Here is a 20548-nt window from a genome sequence, read left to right on the forward strand (position 1 = left end):
ATCAAATCAAATGAAATCTAATCACAGCAACAAATGCACATTCACATTATAAGAATGCTTGGCGTTCTCGATGGTTTTGGGAGGTCAATACTTTTTCTGTGATTTGAAAGGGTTTGGAAACCCTGCTATAAACATTTATTCTGTTTAATGCTGCCAATATTTGAATATGACACAGGGAAGCGGGGCAAATCAACAGTTCGGACTGTTCCTTCAGATGACAATAAAGTGCTATCATCCGAGACTGTTTAACTCTGCATGGGAAATGTGGGATATGGAAATATTCCGGTTAATATATTGTAGCTTGGGGAACTTCTGCAAACATATAGCAAATTTAACAGCACGAGATAGAAGGCTCAGTATATGTGTCTGTGCGTGTGTGTGTTTGTGTATGACGGAGAGGGTGAAATTAAGACAGAACCTGTTCGGGATTTAACAAAAACATGTGGAGATGGAGGAGAAAGGTTCATGTCTAAATCAGTTGTTTGCTGTAACTTGCCAGATCAGAAGATGGGGTGCTGCTGCTCCAGCTTGTGTTGAGCTTCAATCGAGCATTGCAGCAGGCCAAGGAGGGTACGTGTCATTAGACCAAGGTGCTGAGTTGAAATGATAAGCAACAGGAAGGTAGTGTCAATCATGAGGTCTGGGCGAAGGTGATCCACAAATCGGAACAAGTCTATGTGTATCCGGCCCAATGCAGAGGACATGACATTGGGAACAGAGAATATATTAAACCAAAGAGATGGAGATGCAAACGAAACTCTGATTAAGCGGAAATGAGTGTTTGGCCTTGAATCATCATTGAATTGCAGTCGGGAATGGGTTAATGACCCTTGTCACACGTAAGCATTAAGACCCGAACTCTGTGATTTTGTTTAGAACACTGCAGAGTCCATGTTTTTGTCAGAGTTCGGTGTTTTTCATGTCTGTGCCAGATAAAAGAAACAGCTATTTCTCTGTCTCCATTTGTTATCAAGACATGCGATTAACCCAGCTCGACTTAAGCTAAACAACCTCCATTTTTATGTACCTTTGTTTCACACGATGGAGTTGACATGTATGCCTTCTGTCTTTGAATCACCGTAGATTCATATATATATTCATCATACGTTCTTCATCTTATCCTGATATGAAGTATTATTCAAACCTGTATGTAGATTAGTTAACTTGTTTGTGCAAAACCTGTGATGTTGTTTCAAGGATATAAATGACGAACAATCGTGGCCTTGGAGATCGGACAAACTAAGCAGAGGAAGATCCTGCGAAAACAACAAGAATCTCACCATGAACAATGACAGCCATCTCAGAAAATTGCAATGTAATAAGGGCGGGAACAGGGACATTTATAAACTCTGTTCTTACTTGTGTTCGATGAGAAGCCCTGGGTCCACTGTTAGGAACCTCACTTCTCCCACAATTGTGAAAATAAACCTGCATTTTGATCTACTAATAGTGTCAGAGGTTTTTTACCTACAACAGAATCATCATAAAAACATTAGTGTAGAAAAAGGCCATTGAACCCATCGAGTCTACACCGACCACCATCCCACCCAGTCGTGAGGATGGATGAGAGAAACGGGCAGGTGTTACTCATTGTGCGATTGCACTCTAGGATGGCCATGGAAATATTTTTGTAAACGTCAGTCTGATACACGAATGAATGGAACCAAATGAAATCAGACAAACAGTCATGGACTTGACTCTTAGGTCTCTTCTGAAATGGCAAAGCACATCACATCCAATCAATACCAGGGCAATAAATGCTAGCCCAGGCACATGTGAGTAAGAATTTAAAATAAAATATGGTATAACATCACCGCCCCCGTCCACCCGCCCCGAAACGTTCGTTCTATAAGGGTTAATTTAATCGCTTCAACATAAGTTTCAATAGAATTATAATCGTTGAGTCCCTCATAATTATCATTAGCCAGGCGTGTGGCCGTTGGGCAGAACATGAGATGGAGTAGCAAAATAAATTCCGCGAGTACCAGTACAAGCAAAAGAATAACAGTTTGAGGCGAGTAAATTTTGGCTCCACAAAAGATCTAGCTAATCTATATGGCACAACTCCGATGTGCGATGGAATGTTCCCCACTTTCCTGGACCAGAGTTTCCTAACACTTGCAAAGATCGACCAGCATCAACAGTTCCAGAAGTGTACTCCATTTTCTAGGTGCACTGAGGCAAATCACCAAGCGTCCTTCGGCAGCCGCTATGGACAACGCAAGTAATCGCCCACACCACACAAATAAACACGGCGGGCGATATAGTATCCTGATTTCGATCTTCCAGTCCCGTCGTAGTCGCTGTATTAAAATCCTGCAATTTATTTCCTAACAGCAGTGTTGACCTAAATACACGAGGTATACAGAAAGGTTGAGCAAACCTTTATCTTAGCCCGAACAATTAGGCATGAACAAATCATATTGAACTTGCTAGTGAACCAGTACAAATAAAACATTAATAGCGAGGCATGCATTCTCCCAACATTGTGGAACCATTTTAAATGTTAAGATTCTTGAGTTGTGTTTATGTCTTTTGTCACATTATAAACATTTTATCATGGGGAAAACCTCAGGCGTCAGGTATTATACATCAAAATTAGTATTAGAAGATGCACCAGGCAATTTGAATTCGCAAATAAATTTGAAGATATTCACAATGTTATATGTCGGTATTTCATGATATCTCATAAAAGTAAAAGTATCCAACAACTGCCGATTGCTACTTCATAGTAACAGGCCACAAACTATTGGAGAGGATACAGAGCTGTCACATTACATAGAAATTAAGAGCAAGTGTAGGTCATAGGGCCCATTAAGCCTGCTCCATCAGTAAATGTGAGCATCGCAGATCTACAATATCAATGCCTTGATGGCTTTAAAATCGAAATGATTTTTTTCTTGAATACATTCTGTGAATTGACCTTTAAAGCCGTCTTTGATACATAATTTCATGAATGACCAAACTTTAGGAAAAATAAATCTTTTCTCATCTCTGATGTGCGAAAGATGTGCGGGTTAGGTTGATTGGCCAGGTTAAAAATTGCCCCTGAGATTCGTAGGTTAGCGGGATTAGCGGGTAAATATGTGGGGGTAGGGCCTGGGTGGGATTGTGGTCGGTGCAGACTCGATGGGCCGAATGGCCTCCTTCTGCACTGTAGGGTTTCTATGTTTCTATGTTTCTGTCCTAAATGGTTGGCTCCGAATTCTGAGAGTATGTCTCCTGGTTTGGGAGACCTCAAACAAGGAAAACAACCCTCCTTCATCTAGTCTGTCAATACCTGTTAGAATTGCAGAGGTTTCAATGAGATCTATTCTCATCTTTCTAAACTCTCATGAATTCAGGCCTGGTTACATCAATCTCTCCTCACAAGAGAGTCTATGATTATGGGCAATTCATGTCCCGTTACCAGCCTAATAAAACTCGCTGCACGCATTATATGGCAAGTGTGTCCTTTCTTAGATAGGGAGATTAAAACTGAATGCAATACGCCAGACGTTGTCTCACCAAGGCCCTTCATAACTATTGGAAAACATTTCTACTTCTGAACTCAAATCCTTTGACAAGGGAAGGCCAAAATACCGCTTGTCTTCCTAATTGCTTGCTGCACATGGTTCTCCACTTTCACGGTCTGGCGCACTTAGGTCTCCTTCTACTCCAGTCCTTCCAATATATCAACAATTTAGCAATATTGTTTTTTTTTCTCGCGGAGGTATGTCAACTCACAATCAGCCACGTTGTACACCATCCGCCATGAGTTTACACATTACTCTACTTGTGTAATTAACCTCGAAGACCCCTTGTGCCCTCTACACAATTCACAATTCCACCCAGTTATGTGTCGTGGTGGAATTGTGAATTGAAACTTGGAATCAGTTGGTACCTGTGCATTAATCCTTGTGTCTGCACCACTAATCAAGGCCTGGCACAGGAAAAAAAATGCAATTTATTTTTCAAAGTTATTTTTCTGTCTGTCGACCGATTCACAATCCATGGCAAGACATTACACCCTTATCCCATGTGCTAATTGTGCATATTAGCTTCTTAAGATTGACCTTACCAAAAACTTTCAAGGAGTCAATTGCACCGCGCCAATGATTCTCCCTTATCTATTCTACTTGTCATATCTTCAAAAATCTGTGATAGATTGTTGAAGCATGATAAACTTTTCATAAACCCATGCAGTATATATATTTTTTCCAATATCCCTGATGCTTCCCAGTCGTTGTCTTATGGAATCATTTGTTACGTACTCTAGCATCTTCCCCACTAACTGGCCATCTGACCTTTTCAACTTATTTGTTTTACTTTCCCTTCTTTTTTAAAATAGCGGGGTTACGTTTGCAACCTCCAATCTGTAGGAACTGCCCCACTCTAAGGATTTTTCAAGATGACCATCTATGCTTCCAATATTTCGAGATCCACGTCCTGTAATAGTTAGGGGAGAATACCATGCCCTCCTGATTTGTTAGTCATTTGCACTGTTAATTTCTGCAGCACCATGTTCTTACTAAAACAGATTTCCTTCAACTCCACCTCTCACTAGACTGTTGGTTGCTTCCAAATTCTCAGAGTTTATTAGTGCCCTCCTTTATGAAGACAGATCAACATTATGTGTTCAATTTTTCAGCCATTTTTGCGTTTCCCATTGTAATTGTCTCGTCTTCCGGTTGTAAAGAAATTCCATTTGTGTTTTGAAATACTTTATCTTCATATATTTATGGAAACGTTTAAGAACAGTCGGCATGCTCCCTGCAATTTTACTCTAATACTAAACATTGATTTCTAGACAAAGTAGTTTGTCTTATTTTGCTGAATTCTAAATTACCCCCAATAATGAGAGTTTCTTTTCTTCCAGCAGTTTTACATATCTCCTCTTTGGAGTTAATATTATGGTTACTATATTTTTAAGCCATGTTTGAGCCACCTTTCTTCTTCATTTTGGAACCAGAGAGGTTCCACAGTCTTCCCTAGCCAATTCGCACCTGGTAGCCTCGTATTTCCCTTCATTTAGATTCTGGACACCAGTTTCGGATTCGACGATTTCACACTCCAGCTTACTGATAAATTCTATCGTTTTATGGTTTCTCTTCCTCAAGATCCTTAACTAATACTTTCTCATTGCACAGTGCCCGTACCAGAATATCCTGCTGTCTGGTTGTTCACTCAACATATTTGAGTAAAAACGATCATACCCAAATTCCAGGAACTTCTCCTCCAGCATACCATTGCGAGGTTGGGTTGTCCAATATATGTGCAAATTAATGTCGCCTCGGATTTTAGTTGCATCTTTGTTTCACACATCACTGGGTTTTAAAACATTACCTTACAGCTCTACTCATGTTTTGGGACCGACTGACACGGAGTAGAAAGGTGTTCTGTGTTTTGCAGATTCTGGTCTCCAACTATACACATCCCACACTTTGATTTTCTGAGCCACATTCCTTCCTCACTATTACATTGATTCCATAATACCTCGGAGCAGAATGAGGCCGCTCGGCCCATCGAGTCTGCTCCGCCATTCAATCATGCCTGACATTTTTCTCATCCCCATTCTCATGCCCTCCTTTACTACCAATGCTATCCCACATTCTCTCCCTTTTTGTCTGTCCTTCCTAAATAGTGAACAACCCTGAATGTTCAGTTTCCATATTTGTGAACCTGTCGCCATATCTCTGCTCTTGAAGCTGACCATGACAATTTAGATCTAGATGCGCTGTCAATTTCTTTCCATTGGTGCAAATGTGCTGTGTACTGAGATACAAAGCCTTCAGCCTTGACTTTTAAACCTTGATAATTATCTTGACTTTATCTTGCACTATGATCCCATTTTCTATACCTTTGTTTTTTTTCCGCCTTAAACTTTTTCTTCTTATATTTTTGCGTTTTGAAACTATCTTGTTGATCCTACCTCTGTTTCCCAGCTTAGGTTCCCATCTCCCTGTCATTCTAGTTTGAACACGCTCCATCAGAACTCGGAGAACCCCCCATCCACTTGTCACGTGGACATTTGCAGCCCGTCGAAATGGACTGGTGGAAACTTCCGCAGAACTTGGCACAACGGCCGAGGGATCTGAAACCTTCCCTCCTGTACCAATTCTCCAGCTACGAATTCATCTGGTATTTGCCTTTCTGGCTAGCACTTCGTATTGATAATAATGAATAGTTTATTTTGTTATTACTGCTTAAATAGTTGAATGTATGGGTTGAGTATTAGCGATGATGTGGTACCTTTTAAGACCTGGCTGGCTGTAGATATTTGCATTCTAATTCGTATTCTGTAACTTGATTTCTGTGTCTGTGCACTGTTGGAGAACAGAGACCACTCCATCTGACGAAGGAGCAGCAAGCTCCGAAAGCTTATGGTATTTGCTACCAAATAAACCTGTTGGACTTTAACCTGGTGTTGTGAGACTTCTTATTGAGTATTAGCAACATATGTAACAGTGAACTAATTGAAACACAGGGCATTACAAGTGTCACAGCCAAAGTGTGTTCCTTTGAGGATCGGGCAGGGTAAACTCAAAAGCCAACAGGAAATTATTAACTCAGTTATATATGTGCTGCATACTAGTCTGCTGAGGGAAATAAAACTCTATGTTCCAAGAGGCCCTGGTCAGGGTCTCCCAGACCTCTTTGGATTTCTGGATGGTTGTTGCGGACTGCAGGTTTCTTAATTCTGCACTCTTCAATTGTGAACGAAATGATGAACTATGTAACCGCATGACAGGAGACAGAGATTGACGAAGGTGGGGAAAAATGTGCGATCCATTAGAAGAACATGAGTATGATGCTTGACATGGATCTGTGAACAGCAAATCACGGCTAAAGGTTTGCTTCAGTTTCGCTGAAGGTCATGCTTTTGGCTTACACTCATCAGGCATTCGCCAGCATACCTAATGCAAAGCAAATAAAAATTCGCGCTTCACGGGACGAGAGGGCTGTTTGGTTGCAAACGGAAACTGACAGGTAGTTGCTTTGTCATGTAGAATGCAACTGTGAACTAATGACTGACAGATAACCGCCAAGTCTCGCTGCAGTGAAATATGGCAAGTTGATTCTGATTGGTCAATGCTTTGCCCGAGTTAATCACTATCCTGTTCAGCTAAAACAGTGGCAACGGAGCAATGTATGTTAATGTTCATTCTCTCTGCAAAGAGGGTCGTGCTTATGAATGTATGCACCTTCTTGGACGCTTATTTTACCACAAAGCAAGCTCTATTGATGACAATAAATTGAATGTGCACGCCAAGCTGAGTGCAATCAGGATTGTTAGGCAAATGTTTTCCGATCGCCGAATCAAATCTGATGTTTGTCACTGTGATTTGAGTTTTGCAGGGACGGACTTTTTGTACAGTGTGAGTAGCTTGCCGAATGCGAAGAGCGACATTTTATGTTGTTCAATATGACCCACAAGTCTTTGAGGCGTCCGGCCGACATGTCTAAATTACTAGGACATTGATGTTCAGTAATAACGTTATTCATTGTTTTGATAGGCCAAATGTATTTTTCGCCTGACGCTTTGTTACTTGTGAACATAAATTGCATTGCTGCTGCAAAGTAGAAACATGAAACAAGTAGCTTTAAGTGTTTTTTTTTGCGAGCCCTCACTCTTCTCGGTAAACTCACCACTTTTTCTCAGACCGAAAGACGGGGCTTGAAGTCTATTCACGCGTTTGTTTGTGATCGAACTGAGGCGATCTAATGAAGACAGGCCTTACTTTGCAGGATGATTTCATGCCCCTTATTTCAGAAAAAGTTTGTTGTCGATTGTATGTTTATCCTCTTGTGTGCATAGTCGCTCAGAATGTTCTTTCTCGCAATAATAGACGCCATAATAGACGCCGTAGCAAAATTGAAGCTTAGGTGACTATTAGGGAAGAAATAGCATGAAGCTGTAATTGGCAATGAAACGGCATCATAACTTCGACGATTTGTATGCTTCCAATTGAAGTTTAAACGAGTTAAGCCACTGCCTCCCCACCACCCACCTCCCCATACACACGCACACACGCACACATACACACAAATACACAGCATCACCAACAGAACGAACTCGGCGGACAAACACATTTCCTCCAGGGCTTGGCGTTGGCCAAAACGTTGCTTTGGATGTTCTGCGGGTATATACTTATTTCGTCAATATTTATTTGATACATCCAGTTAAGTTGCCATTATTCCTTAGAACATACACCGCACTTTGAACTATTATGTTCAATTGAACAAAAATGCTGTCAGCGTAATATTGTGTTTTATTAAATAATGTTTGAGTCCGAAACACAGTTGAATGAGTTGGAGAGCTGTGAGCTAAATGAAACGTTCTTCCTTTCGACTGGGACTTGGGAAAACGCAGCCAGACACTGTGACGCTAAGCGTGCCTATTAATATTTCCAATTCTGTTCTGCGATATTACGTGTCATTTCCTCTGGTGCACGTCAGAGTATATGATTATATCTCTATGCGAATCACCGTGCTGTTTGGCAGAGAAGACGTGGCTGCCTGTTCTCAAATATGTCTGTGCTCAATGTTGGTATTTTAATGCGGATCATGGCCATCTTTTGCACAGGTTGTTTTATTTCTCCCTGTGTTGTTTGTTGCCCATGTCTGTTTGTTATCTTGTAAACTGTACTGCTACTATGTGTCTTTCATACAATCATTATTCTGTTTTATGATAGCTGGCATTCGCGCTAATTTCCAAGTCTCTCAAGCTCCTGAAAACACGAACGCTCTCTTGGGCACAAACGTCACCTTCTATTGCACATTCCCTATTTTTCAAAATGCCTTAAATGTGGAAGTTTACTGGTGGAAACTGGGTGAAAACGGATTTCTGCACAGAAGTTCAGACAGCAGGAAGATATTTCTCCGCTTTAAGCAAGGGGGTGCCTCATTTCAGCTCCTGAATATCAGTGCCCGGGATGCCGGTGTGTATTACTGCGGTGTCAAAACTTTGGAAAACAGGACTGCAAATGGAACCGGCTCAACGATCAAAGTATCAGGTAGGTGACGTTCTGGCACGAAGAAAAGGAAAGCTCATAGATAGTGTGGTGTTGCCATTATTTTTTACATTAAAATTGTTTATATAATTTGGAAATTCAATCAAATTCTCTTGCCGGGTATGGGCAACCTGACCGAAGCCTCCATTTGGAACAGACATAGCCACACCTATGTATTGTTTATGTTTTCAGGCAGGAGTAACATAGTTTAGTTCAGCGAACGTCGTTGTGTCAAGATATGTAGAGTCCTTGTTCCAGGTGTAGAGTTGAAAAGTGCCATACCTACTTGACATGATTTATTGGTTCTTACATAAGCAAACCTCAATTTCATTTAGTGCCCCGGAAACTGATCGAACAATGCCCCTACTTTCGCGTTAAAATGAACGAGTAGCACTATCCGGATAAAAGCCATATCACAATTTCTTATAAATGCATTGTTCCCTCAATAAATATTTGAACCGTCTAACAAACGTGTGAACCAAACGCGAGCCAAACATTTGATGAAGTCTGCACAAAATTAAATTTTACAACTCTATGGAAGTCTTTAAGTTAGGAATGCTTAGAGTGGATTTTCGCAGTCCTTCTATGTTAAGAAACGATACCTTGCCAAAACTCAATTATACAAGGAACTCAATTAACTATAACCAACATTTGACGAGAGCCAAAGTTCATTCAACGATAGCCTATGGCCCGGAATAGATATTGTTTTCACCATAGTTATGTCCCCATAGTACTATATATTCCGAATCAACAAGCTTTGATTATTGCCTATTTCAATTTGCTCAACAAGACCCTTTTTGAAGTCTTAACGACAAAGAATCTGTACAGATCTCCCAACAATTGGAACTTGCAAAACATTATTTTGTTGAGACTGAATTTCCTTTTGCCAGTTACCTGTTGGCAAGAATATGGTAAGGGCTATGTTCCTCTTATTAATTACAAATTTGATTGTTGAAGTCATATGAATTGGCCGTTCATGGACTAAAAGGCTGCAGAGTGAGAGAAACATGCAACAGACAAGGGAGAGATTGGATCAATTATTCTTGCGCTGCATCTTTGTAAAGTATTTATTAGTCCTGATTCCCTGCAATTTCCCAATAACCCTCGAATCTATGTTCAAACACTGACAAATATATTGGTAAATGATTTCCATGCAAGGAATACAAATTTGTTGCAGTTACTTAACGCTCAAGGAGATCACATCGGATAAAGTAAACGTAATTTGTGCAATCAAGAGAAAACGAACCCATAAAATTATTCGTTTTTTTTATTTTGTACCCTTCGCAGTTCCACCAACTCCGTTGAAGATTTTTTCCAAAGTACATGAAGTAAACTCTTCTTTCCTTGATCTCCTGTGCGAAACCAGTGAGTTTTACCCAAACGTGCTGAATCTCAGTTGGTATAAAGATGGGATTGAGATCAGGAACTGCACAGTGACAACCAAGTCATTGAACATAAATGGACTTTATAAAGTTTCAAGTATATTAAAGAGGATGCAACCTGTCAGGAGCACAACTGTTTACACCTGTCAGGTTTCTCACGTCACACTCCCTGTCCCAGCTAAAGTGGAATTTGCTCTTCTGAACCCCAAGCTAGGTAAGGACCAACATCGTTAACAACTCAATAAACTGGCGATACACTACTGTGCATTTACATTGTAATTTAACATTGATGGGGCACGACCTAGCTTCAAATACGTTTCAGACATGTAGCGTAGATTCGGAAGCAGTTCATAACTCCAACGTAAGCGAATGCAAACTCCAGCAAGTCGGCAGCTTTTCGTTGTAACTCGTTGATTCGCCAGGGAGCTTAAATACGTTACTCTACACAAGTTTAGAAAATTATGCTTTGTAATTAAGTATTTCAGAAATTGCAGCTGCACTCTCAAAGCCGAAATTGTACGTAACTTAGCAAAATAGTTTGTTTCTGAAAAAAGAGAATCTGCTGAATTATCTGGGATCCTCAATCGTTTAGTGGCAAAAACGCGAAACCCAAATTGACTATTGCAGTTGGATGATATTACCTCCTTAGTTTCTTATGTAGTGTGTTTTGTTTGTACTTTAGAAAGAATCGGACCTCTCAGGGACAAAAGAGGGGAATTATGCTTAGAACCAAAGGAAGTAGGAGAGATCCTAAACTAATACTTTGCATCAGTATTCACAAAGGAGAGGGACATGTTGACTGGGAGTGTCTCAGAGCGATGTGTTGACCGTTAGAAAAAATCTTTAGATCACCTTGAGCTCGTGACCCCTCGTGATCGTCACCTCCGACCTGGGAAAAAGCTTCCCACTGTTCACCCTATCTATCCCCTTCATAATCTTGTACACCTCCATTAGATCTCCCCTCATTCTCCGTCTTTTCAGGGAGAACAACCCCAGTTTACCCAATCTCTCCTCTGAGCTAAAACCCTCCATACATACATAGGATGCATAAAATAATCATCTGGCCGTCAAAATAAAAGCATCAGTTTCCTTCCTAATTCGTGGCTTCCCCGCAAATGGACACAAATTAGTTTGATTGTCAACATTTACTAGCGTGGAATAGTTTTGCTGCTTCTCCATCATTTTGAGCAATGCCGATGGTTAAACACGTTCCCATATTATGGTGCACCTGCCCACTTAAGTACCCAGACACTAAGTTGACTGATTCCATTGCGACTAAACTGCATCTACTTCCCATCCCTCCTCCCCGCCCCCCCCCCCCCCCCCAAAAAAAAACAAAAATCCGCCTGGTGCTAAAAAAGCTTGAAAATCTTACACTTACTCACTGAATATGAGCTATTGATTTATTTTGTGAACACCACAGGCATAAAAACCGACATCTGTGGCAATCTAAAGAGTAGAGCGGTCTTATTGAAAAAAATTGTTTGCAAATGCATTATAGCTACCACTTTCTCTGCGTTTTTCGACATTCGACCTTAGAAAAAAATCGCTCTAAATAATTTGTTCCATGAGGCTTTCCTTGTGTAACACACTATTCAGCCTCCCTAATCGAGTTGTCAGGAATCGTTTCTTTCACGTTCATAACGATACTTCGTTGCTGTGAAGCTAATTGAAAATTTGTTCCACATTTTCATCATTCTTCCTTTATTGCAGAGGACTGTTATGTGTGCCACTTTTCAATGCACGAGAGCCACTTCTCAGGGATAAATTTTCCTCAAATGTAATGGTCTTGTTTTGAACATATCCACGCACAAGTAAAAAACAAATGTTGTCATATGATCACCACTCTTCTCCATTAACTCACTTAAATAAGGCTCTGACCTGAATTTCATTTATTACCCGATGAGCAATCCAGCAAAGTCTGCTTCGAAAATCGTATCCCAACATATTATTCTGGAAGTTTTTACTGAATGCATTCCATGAACTCGGTCTGAAATCTATATTTCCCACTTGCGTTTTCTGAACCAATTCATAAATAAAAGTCGCCCAAGAACATTATCGTTGTTATAAGGGCTTTTAAATGTGCGATATTGATCGCCCGAACCATTAAATTTGAAGTGAGCCGGTGTTTGAAAATACTTCTAACGTTGTGTTCTGACGCTTGCTTTTTCATCTATGCACCAACCCTGAACATAAATGTTTATCTCCTTAGTTTGTAACCATTCATATCGCTATTCTAAATAAACCTTCATTACCCGGAATACCGTACATTACTTCTTCTTTAAAAAAAACTATTACCCAGAAGTATTTCGTCTCCAAGTGCCCCGCTTTTAATTAGCGCTGCTAGATGAAACAAGTATTATTTTATTTTTTAGTGTCGCTAGTCGGTTCACATTAACACTGCAATGAAGTTACTGTGAAAATCCTCGAGTCGCCACACTCCGGCTCCTGCTGGGGAACACTGAGGGAGAATTTAGCATGGCCAATGCACCTAACGGACGCGTCTTTCGGACTGTAGGAGGAAACTGGAGCACCCAAAAGAAACCCACGCAGACACGGGGACAACATGCAATAAGTGTTCAAAGCGGGGAATTAAATCCGGGTCCCTGGTGCTGTGAGGCAGCAGTCCTAACCACTGTGCCACCGCACCACACCAACTGTCCATTACGTTATCTATCTCTTAGGAACATTTGCTGATTTATCGGTGTTTCCTGACATGGAAATTGTCGCCATTAATCGAGTGACATTCAGAATCCTCCTGCCATTATCATAGAAACACTACAGTGCAAAAAAGACCATTCGGCCCACGGAGTCCACACCGGTGCTTTGACCAATTATCCCACCCAGGCTCTCGCCACTGCACTATCCATGTAATCCATACATTTATCTGGGATAAGCTATCCAATACCTAAAAAGTCACCTAACCTGCATATCTTTGCTCTGTGGGAGGAAACAGCAACGCCCGGCGGAAACCCATGGAGTTTTGCGGAGAATGTGTAAACGCCACACAGAGATCACCCAAGATCGAAATTGAACCCAGGTCCCTCTAACAGTTAGGCTAACGACTGTACCACTGTGCCACTGTGTCACACGGCTTTATCTATTCTACTTCAGTCATAATATAGCTAGATAGGATATTACTTACTTAATATGGTGTCATTATTTTTCGTTGTCAATCAGGTGCTAAATTCCTGTTCAACTCTCAAGTTATTTATCGGAGTACAGCAGGTGCATTCATATTTCTACTGATGATCGCCATCACTGGAAGCTCCTGTCACCAAAATAAAAAAGGTAAAAAAGGTCTTTATTCCAGAGTAACCTCAGGATCGTCAAATGTATGAAATTGAATAATTTGAGTGAAAGCTAAAAAATGTATGACATTCGATTTGTAAAATGCAACCACGTTCATTTGTTAAGTCTAGTGCCTCGGGGAATTTATAAAGTATCCTCTCTATTTTGCTCCGTGGTAACCTAATTGAATTATATTTGCCTCACTTTGAGATGCAGTTTAAACAAAATTGTTACCTGGAACAGTATAAGTCAGGCACTATGAAGCAGTTATTGTTCTTGTCGTCTGAGTCCTAAACTGTCTTTGCAGTTTTGTTACCATTATAGATGCGCCAAACGGGCGGTACGGTAGCACAATGATTAGCACTGCTGCTTCACAGCGCCAGGGAGCTGGGTTCGATTCCTGGCTTGGGTCGCTAACTGTGTGAAGTTTGCGCGTTTTCCCAGTGTCTGCATGGAGTATCCCCCGGGTGCTCTGGTTTCCTCCCACATTCTGGAAGATGAGTTGATTAGGCGCATTGACCGAACAGGCGCCGGAATGTGGTGACTAGGAGAATTTTGCAGTAACTTCGTTGCAGCGTTCATGTCAGCGTCACTTGTGACTAATGAATGCAGTTTACATTATCATTTGATATATATTTGGAAAAAAAATCACCGCTCGTCCCACTGTTTTAGTCATTTATTGTAGGAGGATTGCGTTTCCAAATAATATTTTCATACCAATGCCCAAGTTTTTAATGGAATCAGCCAGATTGTCCTTCTTTAGAATTTTGCTGATCAATTGAAATTCATGGCGGAATAATACTTTAATTCCTTATCAGGAGTGTGCCGATATGTGGATACTTCAGAACTTCGTGAACAGCAGGTAATTTCATGTCATCTTTTCTCATGTATGGTAAATAAAATAATAAATGATACGCCATTGAATCATTGCACTTAAACTCCACGTTGATCAAATGAATTTTACATTTCTTTTTCTACTCACAAACGTTCACAAATATATGTAACCCTTGTTGTGAAAAGCCTGCACAGTGGCACAGTGGTTAGCACCGCTGCTTCAGCGCCAGGGCCTCGGGTTTCATTCTTGGTTTGGTTCACCGTCTGCGCCGAGTCTGCCAGTTCTCCTCGCGTCTGCGTGGGTTTCCTCCGGGTATTCCAATTTCCTCCCACAGTCCAAAGGACGTGCTGGTTCGGTGTATTAGCAATGCTAAATTCTCCTTCAGTATATCCGAACAGGCGTCATTCTTGCGGCGACTGGGGAATTTTCACAGTAACTTCATTGCAGTGTTAATGCAAGTCCACTGTGACACTAAATAAAATGAAGAAACCGAGGAAACTGCAGTGTTCTGAAGAAATACAACTCTAGTTCCAACGATAATGTGTGTACTGTATTTTTCGGAAGTGTATGCGTCGATCATGAACAGCGGAGACCAGTTATTGAAAGTTGTGCAGTTTCTTCTGTTGATGATTTTGCGAATATCAATGCATGAGTGGGTGCTCGGAATGTGCCACATCAGATTGCAGGCCAGAAACTGCATTGTCTCAGCTCAATGTAAAGAAAGTCTTCAGAGGGAGGTATCAGAAGTGATCGAAGCCACACTTCAGTCAGTTTCCTCAACAGCGGAAGTGAGATGCCCTGTAAATCAAACAGAATATATAAATATTCCGGTGCGTATTGTCACAAATTGTCAAAATTCGACATCAACGTTTCAACTTTCCATCTAGTTTTTATATAATGTGGAAACCAGTTTAAAAACGGATTTTATCTGTTCATCTGTGTATAGATAGAGCAGAGGATGAACTAATGTTTAAATTGCATTAGGCTCGAAGAGTTCCGCTATCTTCGAATCAAAGAATCCCTACAGTGTCGAAAGAGGCCATTCGCCTCATCAAGCCTAGTACGACCATAATCCCATCCAGACGGTATCCCTCTAATCCCACTTAATTATCCCCCTAATCTCCCTAATACTGAGGGACACTTTGCCATGGCCATTCCAGGTAACCTGCACATCTTTGGAATGTGCAAGGAAACTGGAACAATCGGAAGGAACTGACACAGGCAACGGAAAAACGTGCTAACTCCACATAGACAGTCACTCGCGGCTGGTTATAAACAGTAGAGTTAAACCGCTCGAGAAATGGACAGCGTTTGACAAAGCACGGTGATAAACATAGCATAAACGTGCGTCAAAAGCCTATCTACGCTGTTCCATTAAGCGCGGTCCTTCCACCAAATTTTATATCAGCTATCTTATCCTTTCTTTTCGGGAAATTATTCAATTTTATAATTATGCATAAAGTGACCGAAAACTTTGAAATTAACAGAATCAAACCGCTGGATTATAGCAGCTAATAGCTGACCAAAGTGATTGACACTTTTCCAGAAGTTGCTGAATGAGTGGAAAGAGAAATGCGGTGGCTGGTAGCTATATGGATTATCAAAACGCTTCTGATAATAAAAGGCATGAGCGACAATTGAACGAAAGTTAAATTTAATTACATAATTCCTACAATGCAGAAAGAGGCATTCCGCCCATCAGGTCGACACGAAAATCCGAATAGAAGGCATTATACAGGCGTTTACATTCACTATGACTAAACCATCTAACCTACACATCTTGAGACACTCAGGGACAATTTCAGATGACCAATCTACTTAACACACATGATAGAACCGTTAGCAGGAAACTGTAACACCCAGTGGAAACTCATGCAGACATGGGGAGAATGTATTTGATTTGATTTGATTCGTTATTGTCACATGTATTAGCATACAGTGAAAAGTATTGTGTCTTGTGCACTAAACAGACAGAGCTTGGCATTCATCGAGAAGACAACGAGAAAGTGCTGAATGTAGAGTTACAGTCATTGTTAGGGTGTAAAGAAAGATCAACTTAATGCAAGGTAGGACCATTCAAAAGTCTGATGGCAGCAGGGAAGAAGCTGTTCTTGAGTCGGTTAGCACGTGACCTCAGACTTTTATATTTTTTTCCCGATGGAAGAAGGTGGAAGAGAGAATGTCCGGAGTGCATGGTGCCCTTAATTATGCTGGCTGCTTTGCCGAGACAGCAGGAAGTGTAGACAGAGTCAATGGATGGGAGGCTGGTTTGCTTGATGGATTGGGTTACATTCACAACCTTTTGTATTTTCTTGTGGCCTTGGGCAGAGCAGGAGCCATAGCAAGCTGTGGAAGGTGGTGGCAGTTGTAGCTGACATGCCAAATTTCCTTAGTCTTCCTTAGTCTTCTGAGAAAGTGGAGGCGTTGCTGGGCTTCCTTCACTATTGCGTCGGTACGGGAGGAACAGGACAGGTTGGTAGTGATCTGGACACCTGAAAATCTGAAACTCTTGACCCTTTCTACTTCGTCCACATTGATATCGACAACGGCATATTCTCCTCTATGCTTTCTGAAGTTGATGAAAATCTGTTTCGCTCTGTTGACATTGAGGGAGAGATTGTTGTCGCCGCACCAGTTCACCAGTTTTGAGATGAATTTCATAGAAATAATGGTGTTGACGGCTGAGCTGTAGTCAATAAATAGGAGTCCAACATCGGTCTTTGTTATCTAGGTGTTCCAGGGATGAGTGCAGGGCCAGGGGGATGGCTCTGCTGTGGACCTGTTGCGGCAGTAGGCAAACTGTAGTGGATCCAGGCAGTCTGGGAGGCTGGAATTGATTCGTGCCATGACTCGCGTTTGAAACACTTCATAAAGATGGATGTCAGCTCTTGGATGATAGTCATTAAGGGACACTGCATGGCTTTTCATTGGTTCCGGGATGATGGTCGTCTTCGTGAAGCAGATAGGGACCTAAGATTATTGAAAGGAGAGTTTGAAGATGTCTCCGAATATCCCTGCCAGCTGATCACGCAGGACCTGACGGCTCGTCTGTGTACCCCATCGGACCAGTCGCTTTCTGTGGGTTGACCTTCGAGAACGCTGCTCTGACAGCGGCAATGATGACCTCATGCACAGGTACATTCAAGACTTCAAGGGTGGAGGGCACGCTCTCAATGATCTCTTGCTCAAAACGGGCATAGAATACATTGAGCTCCTCAGGGAGGGGTGCGTAGGAGTCCGTGATTTTACATGCCTTCATCTTATAGCCTGTTATGTCTTGCAAACGTTGCCATCGTCGGCGGGGTTCTGTGTGGCTGGCCTGGGACTCTAGCTTGGTCTGGTACTGTCTTTTGGCATCATTGATGGATCTCCTTAGATCGTTTATGGCTTTCTTGTATAGGTCAGGGTCGCCTGACTTGAATGCCTCAGACCGAGAGATAGCAGCCACACAAATGATCTGCCGAGGCTGGAATGGAACACGGTTCCCAGGCACTGGGAGGTAGCATTAAATGAAATTATTTACATGCCATGCACATTTGCACAATGGTAGTCGACAGATATTAACAATAATCGGCAAACACTCCGATTGCCAGGTTATAACTGGTTTATTCTCGTAGGGCTATGTTGAGACTTTGAAAATTCATGGGATTTATTCAAGACTTCATGAAATAGAACACCACACATTGAAATTTCTTGATGACACAAATATAGGACAGTACGTAGTCTCACAACACCAGGTTAAAGTCCAACAGGTTTATTTGGCATCACGAGCTTTGGGAACGCTGCTCTCTTTCACCAGTGGGGAGGAGCATTCACAAAGACGGCATATATAGACAGTGACTCAATTGCAAGATAATGGTTGGAATGCGAGTCTTCAGAGTTAATCAAGTCTTTACAGGTACTGATAATGCGAATGGGGAGAGTGATAATTACAGATTAAAGAGGTGTGAATTGTCTCAAGCCAGGCCAGTGAGTAGGATTTTGCAAGCTCAGGCCAAATAGTGGGGGTTACATGTAGTGTGACACGAACCCAAGATCCCGTTTGAGGCTGTCCTCATGCATGTGGAACTTGGCGGCTCGGGGATTCTGCATTGTCGTGTGTCACAAGGGATGAACGGACACCATGCGAGAATCACCAGACAGGAATGTTCCCTTCCTGTCGGGGAACACGTCAGCAGCCAAAGACATTCAGTCTTCGATCTTCAGGAAAGCGTTCTCCAAGGCAGACTTCAAGACACATGATAACGCAGAATCCCCGAGCAGAAACTGATACCCAAGTTCACACACATGAAGACGGCTTCAACCATGCTCTTGGGTATATGTCACACTCCATGTAACCCCACCATTTGGCCTGGGCTTGCACAATCTGTGTGTGGAGTTGTGTGTGTCTGTGTGGAGTTTGCACATTCTCCTCGTGTCTGCATGGGTTTCCTCCCGGTGCTCCGGTTTCCTCCCACAGTCCAAAGATACGCGGGTTAGGTTGATTGGCCATGCTAAATTTCCCCTTAGTGTCCTGAGATACGTAGGTTGGAGAGATTAGTGGCTAAAATATGTAGGGATATGGAGGTAGGGCCTGGGTGGAATTGTGGTCCGTGCAGACTCGATGGGCCGAATGGCCTCCTTCTGTACTGTAGGGATTCTATGAATTCTATGAATAATCCTACTAACTGTCCTGGCTTGAGACAATTCACATCTCTTTAACCTGTGAATATCCCTCTCTCCACTCGCATTGTTTCTTCCTGCAAAGACTAGATTGTCTGTAAAGACTTGTATTCCAAGCATTCTCTTGCAATTGAGTCTCTGTCAATACATGCCGTCTTTGTGAACCCACCTCCCCACTCACCTGATGAAGTGGAAGCGCTCCGAAAGCCCGTGATACCAAATAAACCTGTGTTGTGAGACTTCTTACTGTACCCAGCTCAGTCCAACGCCAGCATCTCCACATCCAAAACATAGGAGTTATTCTAAACCTATTCAAGGAAAGAAGGAAAGGCTTGAAGAGCTGCGCTATTTCATCCGTTTGGAGAGATATTCTGGGGGCACGGCGACATTGTCTAAAAAACATAGAGCTACAAATTGCATGAGTGGAATTAGGAACAAATTCTAGAGGGAGGGAAAAGTTCTAACCTTTGCGGGATTGCTTACAAACACGCTGATTGGTTTTGTTCGAATTGTTCCCCGAAACAATGTATTAATAGATTCGTGCCACGTGTGTAAATTCAAGGGCGACAGAGTCACGAGGCGCTAAATGATTCGCCCCTGTTCCAATGTTCCCATGTATGTTATTTTCACTCTTTTTGAAAGAACATTGATGCAATTTTGCTGGCAGATAAATAAAATAATGAGCTAACAACATTCTCCATCGTTGACTTCACAGATGGAACAACTCACCACTGATAACAAGCTGGCCTATGCTTCTCTTGATCTGAGTGGCTTCAAGCAAACTCGGAACCCGAAATCTAATGAGGCAAATACAGAACATGCTCAGCTTAGTACAACGATGCCAAGCAGAGCAATAGAGGTTATCTACACAGATTCCAGAATCGCATAACATTGATTCGTCGTGTGGCAACCAATTTAATGTTCCTCTTCATGTCATTTCTCTCTTAAGCATTCTGGAGAAAACAATCTGCAGCTGTAAAAATGATGACTTGAAAAGTCGCTGAAGACGCTTTTTCAATTTCAGTTCTGGCCGCTTATCAACATTTACAAATAATGCTTTCCTTGTAACGATCTTCGTTTCTTTTTTTCGCTGGTCCGCGTCCTACGGGAATAGCACTTATTCCCTCATTTCAAACTGAGTTATTTACGATTGTTATTGCGTTTTACTGATCTGCTAATCGTTATGATGATGCAACATATTTCGGAAGGTGCTGACTTATCAACGTGAAGCTGTGACAGTCACGCACAGAGCACTTTCGAAAATTGTGCAATTTGCTTTTGAGAAAAGGTAAATGTAAGGAAGCCTTTATCAGAAGCAGAAGTGAAAAAAACAAATAAACCGATCATCACGCAATTCTGTCCGTCAATAATTCTATATTTTCGGC

At 41.7% G+C, this 20548-nt stretch overlaps 1 protein-coding gene across 1 annotated transcript; it reads left to right on the forward strand.

Annotated features, from left to right (window-relative positions):
- Positions 1–8478: 8478 nt before the first annotated feature.
- LOC144492313 (immunoglobulin lambda-1 light chain-like) lies at positions 8479–20515 on the forward strand. Its single transcript, XM_078210305.1, has 6 exons — positions 8479–8566; positions 8676–8996; positions 10281–10589; positions 13556–13666; positions 14485–14528; positions 19879–20515. Exons 1-6 carry the CDS (start codon positions 8512–8514, stop codon positions 20050–20052), a joined length of 1014 nt encoding a protein of 337 aa, XP_078066431.1. The 5' UTR covers positions 8479–8511; the 3' UTR covers positions 20053–20515.
- Positions 20516–20548: the final 33 nt, after the last annotated feature.

This window comes from Mustelus asterias, chromosome 4 (genome assembly GCF_964213995.1).
Source record: "Mustelus asterias chromosome 4, sMusAst1.hap1.1, whole genome shotgun sequence".
Lineage (NCBI taxonomy): Eukaryota > Metazoa > Chordata > Chondrichthyes > Carcharhiniformes > Triakidae > Mustelus > Mustelus asterias.